We start from the raw sequence: 18,640 nt of genomic DNA on the forward strand, positions 1-18,640 counted from the left end.
TTAAAGAACACTGAGGCAATTCAAAAGAGGTCAACTGATAAAACAAAAGCTTAATTTCTCTTATTTCACATCTTACAACAAACTAACACTAACTCTTGTTGGAGAATATCTGTAATACTGCAACTGTATCTACTGTTTCACAGAGACAGCTCTATCCTTGTGCTTCTCAAACCTGTGATCTGGAAAGAGACCATGTGTTATCTCAATCCAGCTTTTACTGTATGTTTTGCTTTAAACATACAGGCAAACCTTACATGATAACGTCAGCCATAAGCAAAGGAATCCAGCATGAATGAAAACTAACAAAGCCCTATAGCTTAAAGTCATTTTCCAGTATTTTTCTCAAAACCATATTTGACACATTTTATACTATTTAAAATTGTTTTGGTCAGGTTTTGAATTATGTACTTACAAATCAACAATTATAATATGGCCTTAATTTAAATGAAATATAATAGATATACACATCTCAACAGCTTTAATAGGGCAGCTAGACTCACCCACTCTCAGTTTCCAAATGGTATTGTACAGCTGCAAGCATAAAAACATATATATTGTGTAGTGTTTCAATATTTTATTCAGCCAATAAATAAATAAATAAATACGTACATTTTATTAATAGTCATTTGCCTATTGCCTTCAAAGCTAGTATTCTTTAGTTTTTTGGGTTTGTTTATGTACAAGTTCAAGCGCTCCATTCTGTCATTATGAGAGGTTTTACCATAACATGGAAATAACACCATAATGGTATATTACATAAGTCATTTTTGCTCTCTTCTCTGTAGAAGCTTGTAATGGTAATTTAAAAAAAATTCACAGAAGGCTTTTAAAAACACCAAGAAAATATGCAAAAAAAGTATTTTGAGAAAAATTCTGGAAAGTACCTTTAACCATGTGTAATGTTTCATCAAGACTAAAATGCATGTTTGGTAGAGAACTGTACACAAAACACACAAAATTGATATGCGCACACAATTATTTATGAACTGAATCCACACAAATAATGATACAGTGCTAGGCGTAGGGGCCATGCTGACTCTGGGCAGTCTTCACCTATCAGCTAATGGTAAAATAGACAACTGCTCATGGTAGTGCATCATCTTCATGGACATTATAAACTTCTTTTAGGAGGTGGTGTGGAAATTTTATGAATCAATAAACTGTGTGCTTCTTTGAATTAGGACAGTGATTTTGGATTTCACCATTGCAGTGTTTAATGTGCACAATGTGCATTTGAGGCAAATAGCATTAACTTAAAAATGAGTTTATCAACTGTTGCCTTCATGGTTCTCAGTAAAAATACAAGAATCAGTGTGAGGTATAAAATGTTTACATTTGCACAATGGGACCATACATGACACATGGCACAAACCCTGTAGTGACTCCAAAACATTCCACATACAAGTCAACATAATAGGGAAATTCCAACTCAATCTTCATTTTGATTAGTTCGCCAAGAATATTGTCTTCTTAGCAGCTCGAAGTGAAGGCAGACCCCTAGATTTTGCACATTCATCGGTTAGGACTCTGCAAGTTCTAATCGATCACCTCTTCAATCAGCACTAAAACAATAGTACAGTAGACAGCTATGGATCAACTGTCACATGTGAACATTTAGTGGAGAGAAATTCAGACAGCAAAGATCTTGATTTTCACAGCCCATATTTCTGAAGCAAATCCGACTGCCATTGACGCTTGCGTTCTGGAAACGCCTGCGGAATCTTGATCTTATGGAAATCGTGGATACACTGCTTCATCTCCTCTTCGGCACTGGGTCTCTCCAGAGTCTTCCTCCGTGTCAGTCCGCCTACACCCCCCTCCCGTGGCCCCACTCCACTCGTCAGGGATTGGAAGAGCTCACTGTTGCGCCTCTTATCTGGTAGCTCCATCCACTGCACCGAGGAGCCCTTCTTGGGGGGCCTGCCTAGGGTGAGGGTGCTGGGGGGACGGGAGACTGAGTGCAGGCCTCCGCACGGAGCCAGGGATCCCCCGACCACCTCTCCTCGCGGTGCCAGGATGGGGCCTCCGTCCTGCGGGGAGGTGGCCTCAGAGTGGGTTTCAGAGCTGGAGGTGGACAGCTCGTTCAGGGAAGCACCACTTTCACTCCCCTTGTCCGCCAGCTTCTCAGGTTTGGGCTCCTCGCACTCAGCTCTGGGAGACACTGTTCTGCAAGCGGGCCCTGCCACAGAAACAAAAATATCACCAAGAAAATATCGGTTTATAAATACTTAACACAACATAGAGGAGGAGAGGTGCAAAATGTATTTGTAGGTCCAATAACATGAAGTCAACTCTTGGTACTGAAATAATGATTACTTTCCCTCATTGAGTATCAAGTGGTTAGTTAATTATCATGTGCTTCATGATATTTTTTGGCACAGGAATACTGAGGTCTCTTGCCTGTGGCACCAAAGGAGTAATTAAACCATGAACCTCCGTATGTCTTCAAACACAAAACACTGCTAAACATCCTCAGATTATCATTATCTCCAGAACCATATGTCACCTACTAAACTGCCATGTGTTTGACAAGTAAAAAGATACATTAGAATTACAGGAAAAGATTTATGGGGCCATCAAAAGCAAAATAATCATTGTTATTATTCTCATTAACTCGAGAAAATGCTTTTTTTTTTCAGAAGTAGTCCTCAGTGGGACCATGAAGCCTGCCTGAGTGTGCAAACGAATCTTGTTCGGCGGTGTTACCTATGCAACTTGCTCCTAAACATAAAGAGCAGGAATGTTCTGTAGCAGGGAGGGTGTATATCAGGTTGTTCACCAAAATACTGAGAAAGTACATTATAAATAGGCTGTCTGTGCCTTTTCATAGTGATGGCATTCATTGCACTGGCATAGTAGGTAGCTAGTTAGGTATCTTAGGTTAGTGGTACACACAAAGCAATGATACATCAAAACCCACATTAATTCACTGAAGTAAACGCCATATTTAACGTGACGTTAACAGCAAATATTGCCATGTTTCGTGTATATTGCTGAGGTATTTTACGTTTTGCGCCATACATGGTTCACCATTTGATGTTAGCGATTAATAATAAAAGCTCCCTTAAAAGATTAATCTGCATCTGGCTGATGGTAAATAAATCAATGCAATTGCTGATCATTGTTGATAAACACATAGCAACACACTGAGCTAATCATCGCCCTCGTATCAGATGCCTGAAGAATGCTTCATTTATCACCCCAAGACAAGTACAGTGAGACAGTTGTGGAGTAGGGCCATCTACAGTTTTTTTATGTGACGTAACTGGTTACTGAATCATTTCAGATGCCCCAAATTCATTAAGATCTCTTTGTTTCAACAAAACCTTGCTTTGTTTAGTAGAAAATGTAGTGGCGAATCAAGCTAATTCTAGCTAGCATTCTCTTCGCTTAACTCACTGGCTAACGTTAGCTACATAGTGGAGGTTCTGAACTCAAATGAGCTCATTTTACAACTTCGAAGTTTAGGTTGCAATGTGTCAGTAGGAGCTTTCTTTTTGATGCATAATTTATAGCTGGATGATATGAGGACACTGCATTAACTTTATATATATGTATATATATATTCATTCAACCTGAACCTGAATTTTGACACGAACCTGAATTTCAACAATCCGAACCAGAATTTTGAGCTGAACCTGAATTTTAACTTGAATTTTTGGATACCTGACTGAATTTCACAGGTTTTTCTTTTCAAGAAATAATGGTTTCAAGGTTTGAACCTGGAGGGGGTGGCGAGTGTACATTGTTAACGGGGGGGGGGGGGGGGGGGTTGTAAAATGGACACAAATTAAGTATTATATCGCTATCGATCGATCGCCAGTGGTTGGTGCCAGAGCGAACTAGTAACTCATTGAATCTTAGATTTGGATCAGAGGTAAATAAACTAGATTTTTTTTTTGGTGTGAGAAATCGGAAGTGTGGCATGAGAGCGTGTGAAGACAGTCAAATGTGTGTGTCTCACGCTCAATGCATGAGAGATGGCAACCTTGTGGTTTCAGGTTCAGGTTCTGGTGACACTGAAAAAGTTCCATAGAAATGAGTGAGATAGCAGACTTTGCAACTGCAATATTAGGAGGACATGAAGAGGAAGGTGACTTGGCTGATTTCTTGGTGACTTGGAAGGTGAAGGAAAGTGACTTGGCTGATTTCTTGGTGACTTGGAAGGTGAAGGAAAGTGACTTGGCTGACTTGCCTTTTCTGTTAGAACTGCAAATTTAGGTGTTACAGAGGATGAAACTATACACATACATGAGAAGAAAGTCTTGGTTAAAGTTTTGACAATGTTTATGCTACTAGCATCTTTGAGCGTGCTGGTCTCATTACTGGAGTTAATCATCTTTTGCTTGCTGTGGGTCATTAATTAAGAATGACAAACGTCAGCCATTATTTGCAAGCCAGCAAGCATATTTATTAAAGGAAACATGAAAAATAGTTTAATCCTGTCAACAATTTGTCAACAAAGCTATATTTTTTTAGGATATATTCCAAAAAGGAATAATCATATTCTTTAAAGTGTAATGTTATATTACACTAATTCTAACAGTTGCATAACAGTTGCAATTTTTTATGCAGTTGTTATTTCTAACAGTTGCATATCACAAGTGGACTACGTTTTAGCACTATGCAGATGATAAACTTACAAGGTTCCACCCTTCCTTTAGAGAATTTCAAGAATCCAGGACCATTTACACCTGTTCATTTCACAAGACTAGTGGATTGCATCCTGATAAATGTCATGCATTTACAAGTGGTATTCAAAAGCATCCCTGGTTAGTCATTTTGAAACGTGACCGCTGTGTGGTGTGTAATATGCTCATTTGCAATAACCACTTGCTTGTTTTTCTCATGTTTTTTTGTTTTCCTTTTATGCAAAAAAAAATGGCTTCTGCCTCAAATTGAACTTTTGAACGGTTTCATGCATTTATTTAAACGTGCCTTTATTTATACATGCATTTATTTAAAGGCACTAGCTTTGGCAATTAATGTTAGTGAGAAACTGACTTGTTAGACTAATTATTACAGCAGTGACCCTGCTCACAGCTGTAGCAAATACCCTGTTGTCCACAGATCAATTCTGGTGCGAGAACGGCTAATAAGCATTTATTTCTGTCCATGGCCCAACTGTGTGCATCCTCCATGATTAGCCTCCTTGCAGTCATTGACCATGTACATTGTGTGGTTTTGGTTGTAGGATGTGGCTTGTTGCATGAATGCATTATGGTAGTGTAAAGGCATGAATGATTCTCTACCTTAATCAATGGCGGAGCCAAAGGGGGGGCAGGGGTGGCAATTGCCACCCCCAACAGAGCCCTTGCCACCCCTAGTGCCACCCCATTGGAAATGGTAATTTTAAGAGAAAATATGTGTTTCCTTTCATTCATCATTTGTCAGTCTAGCTCCGCCCCTGACCTTAATGCCATAATGTCTCAGGCTATCTTCTGAAGTGCTTGGAGTCAATCAGTTTTAAATGTGTCTTGGGTGTATTTACACCTGTGTTGTTATGTGGGTAATCTCTATCCAGATATAATCCTGATACTAAAAATACATAAAAGAACAAGGTGTAAACAGGGACTAAGATGCACTTTTAATGTGTCAACAAGTATGACATCTGAACTGATGTGCAGTATGGTCTGGCTTGACTAGGTTTCTTGAATGGACAGACCTCTTGAGATAAATATTTTAAATGCAGCAACAGCCTAGTCTGGGTCTTAGATTTCAGCATCAGACCTTAAAAACATATTTTACTCAGCATTCTAGAGTAGCTTAAAATGCAAAAAGTATGTCCTCAGGAGGTGATGTGGGGCAGTGAAGGCAAATTCCCACACTGCTGAGATCCATATTCCACGCCTCCACACATTAAAATGTGGATTGCCCACATACTGACCACACTATCTTCAAAGGAGTCTGTGCGCACATTAACAGTCTCCTAGAGCATCTAATCCCCTGATCAATTTGAATAAACTAAGTTGAAGCACAAATTAATCTAGTTCTGCATGGAACTCTCGCTAGGCTGTTTTTAGTGAGAAAAATGTGTTGTGAAAGACAAGCATTTCCTGTGAAGTTCTCACCAATAATCCTGGGAAGTGTACCAAGAAACCAAATGTCATTATGTGAAACAACCTTAGTGCCATGGCTCACTGACCCAACACTGCAGATACTACATGAAACCCTCACACTAGCATTTAGACTTATTTCAGGTCAAGTGATGCAAGAGCATACAAATGTGCTAACAAATACAAACAGGTGTAACACTCCAACTCAGAATTTAAATACAGCATCACCATGCTCTGTTTCATGGAATACCTGAGCCCATATGGGGTGTAGTTATAAATCAACACACATGCTCTGAAACAAACAAAGCGTGTCAACGTTCTATAAGTGCCACAGCTGTGTGGCTGAAACATTTGTCCATGTGGTGAGGTCATAAGGTCGGTTTATGCAGCAACCACAGATTTCTGTCCAACCAAACAGCTGTTCCACTGACACTCCCTTGCCATCCTAAAATAACTTAAGCATTTTAAAAGCAAGGACATAAAAGCCTGTCCTCTTTTTAGCCATTTGATCAGATGACGCTTAAGTGAGCATTTTCCCATTGGCCGCCATATGGTGAGTGACTCATTAGCAAACACAGGGTTAGTTTGCACTTTAAACCTCCGAGGAATCATAATAGCTGATTTCTGTTTGCCATACTGCCTCTCAAACAGCAGTGAGCATCAATGCTTCACGGGCTACTTAGCAACTCCATCACCGAAAGCAATTACATATCTAGATCCAAAGATTATCCTTCACTGCTGTGCAATGTATGTTCATTTGCAGGCATGTACTGCCAGAGTAAACACAATGATAGAGACAGCCTGGCCTTTGCAATTATGTACACACTTTCATTTACACATACACATCACACACTGATCTTGCTGCAGTTTAAAATTTAGGATGGATTCAAGCATCAAAGGCAGTTTTTATTTTTTACGGAAACACTATACACCAAAAATGACTTTAAAAATATATACGTTTATAATATAAAAATTTGAGAGATTAAAAATGTGCTTCATGTTTTTGGCATGCATGTCATTTAGAAACAAGTTGCAGTACCTGACTAGCTGTCCAGAATATACTTCCCCATAAAACAAGCCTGCAGCAGAATCTCAGTTCTGCTTGAGGTCAGACAGATAAATCAGGGCATTTCCAACAGTAAACCTTCCTTTACATCCTGTACCTGACATTTATCTGTGTTGTTGCACATCATACTCACATGTATATTATGGTCTCCGAAAGGAAAATGTATACGAGCTTCACAGCCTTTATAGTATTACTAATACTTCTTATTTTGGGCTGGATTTTCAAGCATCTGTAGGATTAAGATCTATATGTGCCTAAGCTGTCAATCTTTTGTACGAGGTGTTTATTTAGAAACAAAAACTCTTAGATCTGAATGCAGTGGACTGTGGTAATTGCTATTTTGTATTACTGTTTTAGATTGAGAAATGAGTGTCATCATGCCTTGATTTATCTCAGGGTCACAGTAACAACAGGGCGAACAAAGAACCAAAGGTGTCCCTGTCTTTGTCCACTTTGTTCCTGTCTTTGTCTACTTCCAGCAGGACTTTCTGGGGAATCCCCAGGCATTCCCAGGCCAGGTGATGAAATCTTTCCAGCAGGTCTAGAGTCTACCTGCAAGTACTCCTCCCAGTTTGCCATGTCAGTGGGAGATGACCATAGGGACATCCATATTAGATGCCAGGTCCTTCATATCAGCAGCTGTTATACTCTGAGCTCCTCACGGATATCTTAGCTTTTCACCCTATCACAGAGAATAGGCTTTGCTACCTGGCAGAGAAAACTCATTTCAGCCACTTGTGTCCGTGATCTTGTTCTTTCAAGGATGGAAACACAGCTCTCACTCTGAGAGTACAAGGATCGAATAACACGCATTAGCAGCCCTGACACGCCATTCCCCCAGAGCACCTCTCACTCATCCACCCCAGAATCTCATCCACCCCTGAATCTCCTCCACCCCTCGTGCCTTGCCACTGGGCAGCTTTCCAACTGCGTCAGTGACTTTGGGCAGGGAAATGGAAGCTGACTCCTCACCTCAGTAGCCTCAGGCCCTAGCTTCCTCATGTGAGTTATGTTTCTCACCTCCATGCTTTCATGTTGTTGATGCCAAATTCTGACCCCCAATCACAATATCGCAGCAGAAATCGAGACTCATTAGACCAGGCAACATTTCTCTAATCTTCTATTGTACAATTTTGGTGAGCCTGTGTGAATTGTAGCCTCAATTTCCTGTTCTTAGCTGATAGGAGTGGCACCCAGTGGGGTCTTCTGCTGCTGTAGCCCATCTGCCTCAAGGTTCAACATGCTGTGTGTTCAGAGATGCTCTTCTGCATGCCTCAGTTGTAACGACTGATGCCGTTCTATCAGCTTGAACCAGTCTGGCCATTCTCGTCTGACCTCTAGCATCAACAAGGATTTGCACCCTCAGAACTTCCGCTCAGATTTTTTCTCTTTTTGAACCATTCTCTGTAAACCCTGGAGATGGTTGTGCTTGAAAATCCCAGTAGATCAGCACATTTCTGAAATACTCAGACCAGCCCGTCTGGAACCAACAACCATGCCACGTTCAAAGTCACTTAAATCATCTTTCTTCCTCATTATGATGTTTGAGCTGCAGCAGATCCATGCAGCAGATCCATGCTTAAAGTCTCATGGAAGACAAAGCTCCAGCCTATTCTCATTCCTGGCTCCAAGATGGTGGAACGATCTTCCATTAGCTGCTTGGACTGCAGAGTCTATTGCTATCTTCAAGCGTAGACTGAAGACTCACCTGTTTGTTGAGTTCTTACCAGAGCACTAACTCAGCAGATACCACTTGCCGTTGTTCTTAAATTGTATGTCTGTCTATGGTTTTTTGTGCTTCTTGGCAAACGTTTAACTTGCAAAACACTAGGTAATGATATTGACTCCTGTAGTTTAGTAGTAGTCTGACTCAATGGTGTCTTGAATTCTGGCCTATCCGTACTATTACCTAGGATGAATTCTGTGATCAGATGCAAAGCACTTTGTAAGTCCCTCTGGATAATAGCATCTGCTAAATGCCGTAAATGTAAAAGTCTACATGCCTACATGCAATGAGTTGCTGCCATGTGATTGGCTGATTCAACATTTGTGTTAATGAGCAGTTGGACCAGTGTACCTAATAAAGTGGCTGGTGAGCGTATGTTGACATGTCCTCTTTTGGATTGTTCGTAAAAACCCATAGCAGCCAACCATACCTATGTCTGCATACTTTATACACGAAGAATGTGTTAAAATCAAATAAACAACCTGAAAAAAAAAACAAATTCATTAGTAGAATGATAATGACTAATGAAAATGGTAATTATCGGCACAGCTGTCAGAAGCATGTTGGTAGAAGTGCGCAGAATTAGCACCCCTCTTGTCTGTGTGAGAAGACCAATTAGTCCAACAGAGACGTGCAGAGGTTAGAAATGTTGTTAGCACACTTTAGGGAAAGGAAAAAAATATCACAGAAATAAATGATGCTGGCTATTGCCCTGCTGTGCTCAGGCTAGTTTGTCTGAGGACAAGTAACAGAGCCTTTTTTTACAGTGGAAAGGTTTAACCATAAGGAAATTCAAGCAATGATGGTCTGTGATGCTAGTCAAATGCATTCTTCAGATTGATTAGTAAAAATATATTGTGATACTTCTGATGCCAGTAATGACCCCAAAACACGTCAGGCTGCTTAGCATTTCTCACCATTGCTAGCTGGCAACAGCTAAATGCCTCCTGACCTTTGCTAGAGGAGCATGGATTACTGAAGAGAGAAAGGTGGAGAAAGACTGGTTGAATGTGATGGCAATCTATAATTGAAATGCAGAGAGCATTTCTGCAGAAGCCTTGCAGTAAAAAAAAAAAAAACAGGATTGAAAAGAGGGGGAAAGCAAACAATCTGATAGGCATCTTCAATATAACTGTAATCCCACTGGTGCAACATATGTTTAAGATGGGTAGAAGGCAGCTGTGAGTCAGAGAATGTAGACCTAACAACACCTACAGGTGACTTTAATGAAATTACCAAAAGAGTACAAAATGAGTGATACACCTAAATGTGGATCTGTGACTGAAGATGACTATTTGAGGTGAGTTTAACTATGGTAAAATGAATATATTTCAGACCAAAATCTGAAGGACGTAACAAAGCCTATTTGATGATTTACTATTTCAGTAATAACAATTATGAGTTCATGCACTGACACATTCGTTTGTTCTGAGCTGAATCTGGAAATATCTGCACTGATGTTTCCACAGATGTCTGCAGGTAATTAATGAAAGCTTCAGTAATAGAGATTCCAATTATCATCTCCCATAAACAAGCTGTAGGCTGTTAAATATACACACACACATGCACACATACACGCACACACACACACACAACTGAACACATGCTCCACCTAACAACTGTAAACATGTTTATTTATTATTTTTACTTTTAAATCAGCTGACCATATTTTACTGTATTTTCCTTCCATCTCTGCAGTAGCTAATCAGGAGACACAGACCCGTGACCTGTGCAGAGAGCTAGCAGATGTCAGTCACTAGAACTCTTGTCTCTGGGGGGTGGAACTGTGTCCTAGAAATAATGTACGGCAGAACTGTGTAAACATATTGTGTTCTCTCATGCCTTCACAGCAATCAGACTCATAGAACGCTCCATCTGTGGCTACGTTCATGCTTGGACTAAACTGGCAAACACTGTCTTCTAACAGCTCTCATTTTCACTTCTGAACCACTGGTGCGTAGTATCATTTATGAGAGCTGATTTATTTATATGCAGGCAGATAGTTATTGTGCCCCATTTTCAATATGCCAACCGAGTCTAGCACAACCTACTGTGGTCGAATCGATTATATATCCTTTTTCTATTTCACCTTAAATAGGGCACAGCGCTTATCGGGTGCACATGAGGTGGAAAAAAAATTACCACAAACTTCACAAGAAGTTTCCATGATGCTTAAGAGGCCCCTCAGCTTTTGTTAAAGATCTTTTTCAAGTCGTTAAGAGTGCCAACTAGTTTTCACACAGATGTGATAGCAATATCAAGTAACTCAAACCTCCAACAAGCATTTTCTGTGTCTGTGAGAATCAATTCAACAGTGAGAAGACCTTCAACAATAGCGACATGGCTTCCCTGATAATTATGTGGCTTCTGGCTCAAACTCTCGACCCGCAGCTCTCCTTAGCCAAGAGTAAGTCTTTGTATCTCTTCAGAGAAAAGTACTTCATTACTGCATTTGTTAACAAAAAATTTAATTTAATCTCACCTACTATAATAGGTATACTATGTATGATACTCATCCACTATTAATAAGAATCACTGTACTGTAGCCAGTAAAAAGGACCTCATGGACTGTATATAATTACCACCTATTAATTTAGTTAAGAACATGACTGTAATAATTAACTCTGACAAAAATATCCTTGCTTATTTTTCTTGTACAGAGCATTCAACCTACCAAAGATTTTGCCTTGTTGAGACGAAGCACGATATCCATCAGGCAGATCTTCAACACAGATCTTATTACAATGACAAAAGTAACTGGCAAGAGGATAACAAGTCAGTATATGTCTTTATAGTCAGTCACTGAAAAAAAACTTATCTTGATAAAGCATACAATTTCATGACTTGAATGTTTTACAAGTAGAGACAACAAAATACATTTATTTCTGATTTCATATGTCTGAAAGAATGAAAACGTCCAGCCCTGACATACCTGAGACTATGTAAGTTTAGTACTGACATTACTTATGGAAGTAACAACATTGTTATACTGAGAGATAATGAGAAATTTAAATAAACAAATTTTAAACAAACCTTATAAACTTGTACTGGCTCAAAACCCACAACCACGTTTCCACCATTTAACGCTGTTAGTGCTGATGCTGTGATAGCAGTAATTTGATTAACCAAATAATATTGACCAGTGATGTATGGGGATGATGGTGAAAAAGTGTGTATGTCAACAGTTGGTTTACTTTACACTTAAAAAAATACAACTGCAGAGATTGCCATTTATACATGATACATGTCTTCATATATATTCAGTACTGTAATATTTTCCCTATGAATTTGAATCTCTATAATATTTTCAGCGCAGGAGAACCAATGAACCCAACGAACTTTTTTCAACCAAAAAGTAAGTAATATCTCATTTTGTTGATGTAGATGTAAAAGATAAAAGGATAGATATGAAAGATATAACTTTACTCATAATAATAACTTTACTCATAATGTTGCATGTTGTATAGTTGTTGTATGGTTATAACGTAATTTTTCTAAAATGTTTTGTTTACAATGATTATTAGTTACTAGAAGTAAAGTTTGCTGCATTATGACATCAACAAAGCAGATACCTTTTCATTTAATTAAATCCATTGAAGCAAGTCATCCTGAATGTCCAACACATGCTATAATGTAAGTAATAACTTAATGTCTTTATTTATTGCAGTTTCTGGTTTCCCTTCACATTAAGGCAACTGATAATACCCAGATAATACTGATAATATCCTGATAATACCCTTTATTAATTTTCAGTGTCATCACCAAAAGCAATAGGACGATTTGTGTTGATCCTAAAGTACACTGGCTAAAGCCTATATTAAAAAATATGAATGTTAATTAAAATGAATATGAAAATATGATCTTGACATGAGGAAAATGCACCTTAAATAAATTTGCCGACAACCTTGGTTATGGCCCTAAGAGTGTGTGACTTTTCCATCAGTGAATGTTAAATAAAGAGTTGTCTGAAATGTTTGGATTATATTTATGTTTGCCTTCATTAAGTTGCTTTATCTATACTCATTTTATCTACATAAAGTTTTTCTTGCTCACACTGTAAATAGCCTATTAATTTACATTTACATTTTGCAGACACTCATATCCTGAGTAACGTACAGATTATGAATGTCTATAAAGTTCACATTAACTACATGGTTCACTGCAGTGCATTTTCCAAAGTCTTTGTATTGTTAATGTATTTTGGGGATACTGCAATAACATGGTAGGTATGAGAAGTGATTTGCTGCTGTCAAGGACACATCAGGACATATTACTGTTCAGACTGTTCAGATGTAATGTGGCCTGATGCGTTCCAGATCACCTCCGAAAGTGGTTTGAGTAATCGGATTACAAACCGTCTGCGAGATGCATTGCACCCCATTCACATTTGTACTTAGTGCTGGCATCTTATGATCCGGTCATCCATGATGCATGTTAATGCCAAGTGTGAACAGGTCCATACTCTTACACTGTTAACAAATCACTAACACTACATCAAGAAAAATTGGTTATGCAGCAAAAGGATGTGAGACTGATGTCAGACTTCAAGTTAGCTAAAACGACGTCTTGCTAGTGGGTTAATGCGTAAGAATCTCCCATCTTTTCTTCTCCAGAGATGTAGTACTGTGCCTCATTTATACTCCCTGTTAAAGATGAGCTTTTATTAGAGGCAGAAATAAAGACCATTAAGTAAATATATTTTACAAATTAAGACATCATAATTTTATTGGCAAAAAAAACCCCTTCCACATCCTTTTGTATCTAGAACAATTCATCAATTGTGTTAGCTTCACCCGTAGTCTTATCTGAGTGTATTCAATTGTGCGGCAGTCATTTTGAAAGGAAAATAAAAGGTAGACAGATAATCTAAAGCTGGGAATCTTTTTTTTTTTTTGCATGGCCAATTCACTAAGAGTTCCTGTGTCTAACTCGGCGATGCTTATCTAAATTAATGAAAGGACTGCAAATGTTATTTAATTGACAAACCTCACAGCTAGAAGCCTTCAAGTTGCTTATCTGCATGATGGCAGCGTAGCATCTCATTCTACGGTTGGGAAAACACATCAGTTACCGTGGGAATGTTGATAAGTGACACGGTAGGGTTGAAGTTTAAGGAAGAACTCAGGGAGGTAAATTCTCCGGACGAGCGATCAAGTGTCAGATGGCGACCGCTCCCGGAGTACTGGGTGGACAAATCCTTTCTGGGATCAGTTTGATTAAATGTCTCCGCTTACACAGGTGACAAGTCACTGGACAATCACAGCCTGCTCTCATGCAGAAGACCAATCACGGCGTAGCATCCACGTTATGACTTCTACAACGTCTATCATCTAAATAGTGACTTCACACAGCAATTATTGTTTTTATGGTCGAGTTGAGATCTTTGCTGAGCACTACATGCTTATTTCTTCACCTTTCAATTTTCTTACATAACACTTTCCTTTAAGGACAATGGCACAATGGATCAGGATCGTTAGATAATTCTCAATTGTATGGATTTTCAAATGGTTACATCTTTCTAGATCCAGATGATGATGTGCTTTTTATCATGACAAATGGTAAAAAGGTGATTTTGTAGGAATGGCATTAAAGTCATTTTCTTGTTTTTTTCCTCAAATGCCCTTTTACACAATAATGTTTAGCAGACTTTGCACGAGCGCTGCAGGCCGGATGTGTCCTCATTCTCTGTGTATTACTGCTGTGGGCTGATGACAGCCTCCCCGTGACTTTTTGACCTTCAGATCCCAGGGGGATTTCCAGGAGATATTTACAATCAGCTGAGATATGAAAGCAGATTCATAAAGATGCAGCGAGGAGAGGACGGTGTCACAGGACACCTGCACAGAGCTGTGGTTGTTAGGGAGTTCAGGAAAGTAATGGATTCTTGGAAGGCCTGGAAGTAGACGTGTACACAACAATTTTCTTAGGCTGTAATGCCTTAGGCTGCATGTGTTATATACACTGAAAGTATAATGGCATACATCATTTTTGTACTGCCTACCCCAATATTAATATTACCAATTTTAACATTGTATTCAGGCTGTGTTTTTCAAATCTTGGATACTAATCTTAAATAATCATGAGATTTTTAATCAGAAATCCAGAAAATATCTAAGCGTTATATGAAGCGAGTTCCAGATAATATCCACAACATCCCAACATTTATCCTAAGTACAAGACATTTATTAATTCTTTACTTAACCAGGGACATGAAGGGTGAGACATATCTCCACAAACGTATTCTGTCCTTGTGAAGAGATACTGTACCTGTAAAGATACCGTGAAGCTCAGATCACTTGATTGATACACCAGCAACAAGCCCCATATGTTATTTTGTAAGGCTTGCAGCTATAGCTTATCTGTCCCCATATATTTGCTTTACTATCTCACACAGGTTTAATGTTCTTTCTCCTGAATAATAAAGTGGAAATGATGCCTTTAATCATTGTTTTCAACAGTGGGTGACAAGCATGAATACCAGACAGACTCTCTTGAGTCTTTGTGTCTTTTGTCCTCTCAAATTACTTAAACTTTGTAAATTTGATGTTGTCCAGTAACACGCTGGCAACACGGCAACAGTCTGGATGCTGCAGGAGACGTGGGGACCCTTTCAGACTGCGTCACACGTGCTTCACGTGCTCTTAATGATGGGACGGGACAAGACGCTCCTCATTTCTTACTGTTCAGGGGCCACGTTTCACTTTTGGCCCTCAAACACACGAAGTTTGGTTTACTTGCTGCTATTACTTTTGTTCATGAGAATATATGTTGAAACCGAAGAACCGATAAATAAAACCTCCTGTCATATCATATCCGTAACACCCTGTGCATCCCCACATCACCCACACACTCACCTTCACTTCCTCTTGACACACTCTTCGGTGACATACACACTGGCACAATACCTGCCATATGCTCATGCAGATAAGGCTATGGAGCCTCTTATAAATATCAATATAATACAATATCAGTAGGCAGGCATAGCCAATGAATAATTCAAGCAGGCCCTGGGAGGGTGTGGAGCAGCACTCTTAACTCCTCTGTTGTACTGTTTACACGCTTCCTTTATTTTTAGAGACAATAGCCCTGCTCCATAGGAGGGCATTCCTTGTCATCTGCACCCAGGTCACATGGGGAACATGATGAATATTTATAGGTTAAAGCCCAGGTATGCAGTGCTCTACTGCAAATGCATCAGATAATGAACTTCTTTTGAAGTTCTGAATGCATCAGCAGTAGTCAGGCAGTACTACAGGTTAGGGAAAATAAGTTATCGCTTTGTTATAATACTAATATCATAAAGAATGGAAAATATAGTGTGCTCTTAAAACACGAGATGAGACTTTTCTCTGGTCCTGAGAAGCTATGCTTTCCTAAAACATTTTACACAAGGACCTTTCAATCAGACTGTGATGGCAAACATCAATACTTTACACACCAAGGAATCAATATGCTGTGGTGAGGTTGATAGACAGACTACGTATAATAGATACATCAATATTGGGCTGCATTATTTATGTCTACGCACTACTTTGGCCATTGTAACAGCTGTTCACAAATTCCATTATTATCCTTTAGAAAGGTGGATCGATTCTTATGAATATTCATTGTACTTGGATCCATTGGTGTGACCCACCCCATTGTCTGTTCAGTACTCAGTAACAAAGACATTCATTGATTTTTTTAGTGTTTCTGTGTGTAGTCTGTTAAGTTTTGGAGTACTGTGTAAAAAAAACCCTTTTCCTCAGACCTGGTGTTAACATTTGCTAACAAACGGTAAAGTCTCCTCTTGAAGCTGTCAAAATCACCAATTTCTCACAAATTCCTTTGGGTGCTGACAAACTGGAAGTGTCAACAGTGACAACCCCTTCTGCAATTCAATTTAGTTTGTCATTTAGGAGATCGTGACATCAGCACCCCACCAAATTGTGTGTGTGTGTGTGTGTGGGGGGCGCAAATCTGACAAGGTCATTTTTGCCCAGCGACCAACACCTGGGTCGAAAACAGACAAACTACCGCAGTCTTATCCGTAATGGAATGTGAAAGGACTTGGACAATGAACATAGCTGACAGATGACAGGGATTTATTTGTCAGTCTCCTCTGTATGTGTCTGGGCCATCTCCTCTCTGACGGAGACGCAATCAGAGTTTAGATTCACCCCGAGAGACAGAGTGCCTGTCTAAGCAAACCACTCTCTCAGCAGGAATAATAATGAGACATGCCGATACGTCACTGTAGTGGGGACACACCCACCCACACACCCATCCTGAAGTACACCTATGACCCAAGTCCACACTTTCCTCTGAGATCACCACTGGTCTGCATTCAAAATAGCAGAGAGGACCTCCTGGTGGTCTAATATGAATTACGTCAGAGCATGAAGTCACAAGATGAAAGTAACGTTCATTCAGCTTCACTACAGTCAGCGTCACAGTGTCCACGGCATTATGTCAGAGGATAATACCAGAATACCTGAATACTAAGTATTCAGTATTCAGTATATTATAATCTGGAAGAGAAGAAAAATATTCAGAATCAGGGTCAAATGGAGAGATCTTAAGCTTAAGACGTAAGTTGTTTGAACAGGTTTTATTCCAGCAGTTAATCCAGATTTAATTTCATATAAAGCTGTAAGGGTGAGGCAGACGTTGGAGCCATGCTCAGATTTATTACCCAGATTCTGACCCTGTGGCTACCGCAAGGGAACGTGGTGGTTGTTATTTACCCATGAGCCTTTGGCGTAACTACCCATGACATGCCAAAACAAGTCAGTGCCCTTCCTTCGAGCTCCCTGGACAGCCATCATTATGCAGATGAAGTGTAGATGAGGATGAGGACGAGTGAAAAGGCAGGGTGGGGTCTCCGGCGGAATAGACACACATCACGTTAAGCTCGGACGGCAAGCGTGTCAACAGCCTACGCTGACGGTGCCTCCAGTAACATATCTCTCTACCTCTTTCCCTCCCTCTCTCTCTCACTTCCTCTCTCACTCCCTGACCCAGCTGCTGTAACCTCTACCTCTCTGGGAGGTCTGTCTGTCTGTCTGTCTCTCCCCTAGTGCTCTTCTCCTGACCTCTGTTTACTTGCCTGTCTCTACTCTCACTCTTTTTTCTCTACACTCTTTCAATCTTCCTCTTCAATCCTTTCTCTCTCTCTTTTAAGTACTGATCTTTCCTTCCCTTTTCAGTTCACTTTCCCTTAGAGACATGCTTCTCACCTCCATACATCTGCTCTCTGTCCCTCTGCTCCCCCCCCCCTCTCTACCTTTGCTCTCCCTTCTCTCTCTTTCTTTTTATTGCTTCCTGTCTCTCTCTGTAACTGCCCTCCATTGCTCTTTCTCTATATTCCTCTCTCCCTCTCTTTCTCTGTCACTGCAGCTATATTAAGAGGATTGAACCATCACAGTACAGACTGATGGAGTAGAGGTGAATACAATGAGTGGATGGAGGCGTGAGGGGTGTGTCATCGCGACAGCCAATAAAGGCAGGCGGAGTTCTGAGAGACAGTGAAGAGACCGTTAGTGATTTCAATAAGGAGGCATTTTGTCCTCATTAGGTATCTATAGCCTTAAGATGTAAGCAGCCCACCCCATCTGATAGAAACACAGTCTCATTATCTGCCCTGTGCACTGAACTTATATTTATTAGCTTAACCACCACTGCCTCCTCCTCTTCAATCATCGTACCTTTTTATCTCGGCGTTTCCGCCATGCTGTGTGTCAGTGCCTCAGCTCTCCATACATCCATATGTCCTCACAACCCCCCTCCACACACACGTTTGTGTGTGTGTGA

The 18,640-nt window shown here is 39.9% G+C and overlaps 2 protein-coding genes across 8 annotated transcripts in view; one reads left to right on the forward strand and one right to left on the reverse strand.

Annotated features, from left to right (window-relative positions):
* Positions 1 to 18,640, reverse strand: part of kctd8 (potassium channel tetramerization domain containing 8) — a 26,220-nt gene continuing 7,580 nt past the window's right edge. For all 4 annotated transcript variants that reach the window (XM_077021786.1, XM_077021784.1, XM_077021783.1 and 1 more), the window contains one exon: positions 1 to 2,179. In XM_077021786.1, the coding sequence (XP_076877901.1) occupies positions 1,653 to 2,179 (527 nt within the window). In that variant the 3' untranslated portion in view covers positions 1 to 1,652. The remainder of the gene's footprint in view (positions 2,180 to 18,640) is intronic.
* LOC143526954 (C-C motif chemokine 8-like) lies at positions 10,615 to 12,837 on the forward strand. Of its 4 annotated transcripts, none has more exons than XR_013134003.1 (6): positions 10,620 to 11,255; positions 11,509 to 11,623; positions 11,755 to 11,790; positions 12,165 to 12,203; positions 12,373 to 12,481; positions 12,602 to 12,837. XR_013134003.1 is itself a non-coding variant. In XM_077021790.1 (6 exons), the coding sequence occupies exons 1-6, from the start codon at positions 11,189 to 11,191 to the stop codon at positions 12,687 to 12,689; spliced, it is 459 nt and encodes a 152-aa protein (XP_076877905.1). In that variant the 5' UTR covers positions 10,621 to 11,188; the 3' UTR covers positions 12,690 to 12,837. The 4 variants fall into 4 exon arrangements, 3 of the variants coding, with proteins under 3 accessions (XP_076877906.1, XP_076877905.1, XP_076877907.1); XM_077021790.1 differs by having other exon boundaries at positions 10,621 to 11,255; positions 12,160 to 12,203; XM_077021791.1 differs by lacking the exon at positions 12,373 to 12,481 and having other exon boundaries at positions 10,615 to 11,255; positions 12,516 to 12,837.

Source organism: Brachyhypopomus gauderio, chromosome 11, assembly GCF_052324685.1.
Source record: "Brachyhypopomus gauderio isolate BG-103 chromosome 11, BGAUD_0.2, whole genome shotgun sequence".
NCBI lineage: Eukaryota > Metazoa > Chordata > Actinopteri > Gymnotiformes > Hypopomidae > Brachyhypopomus > Brachyhypopomus gauderio.

What these genes read in the sequence shown, in the direction of transcription:
- LOC143526954 (XM_077021790.1), top strand. Translation starts at nt 11,189, where the DNA reads ATGGCTTCCCTGATAATTATGTGGCTTCTGGCTCAAACTCTCGACCCG. An exon ending in AACTGGCAAGAGGATAACAA is followed by an intron (nt 11,624 to 11,754) that starts GTCAGTATATGT and finishes TATGTCTGAAAG; the next exon opens with AATGAAAACGTCCAGCCCTG. An exon ending in TGTCCAACACATGCTATAAT is followed by an intron (nt 12,482 to 12,601) that starts GTAAGTAATAAC and finishes ATTAATTTTCAG; the next exon opens with TGTCATCACCAAAAGCAATA.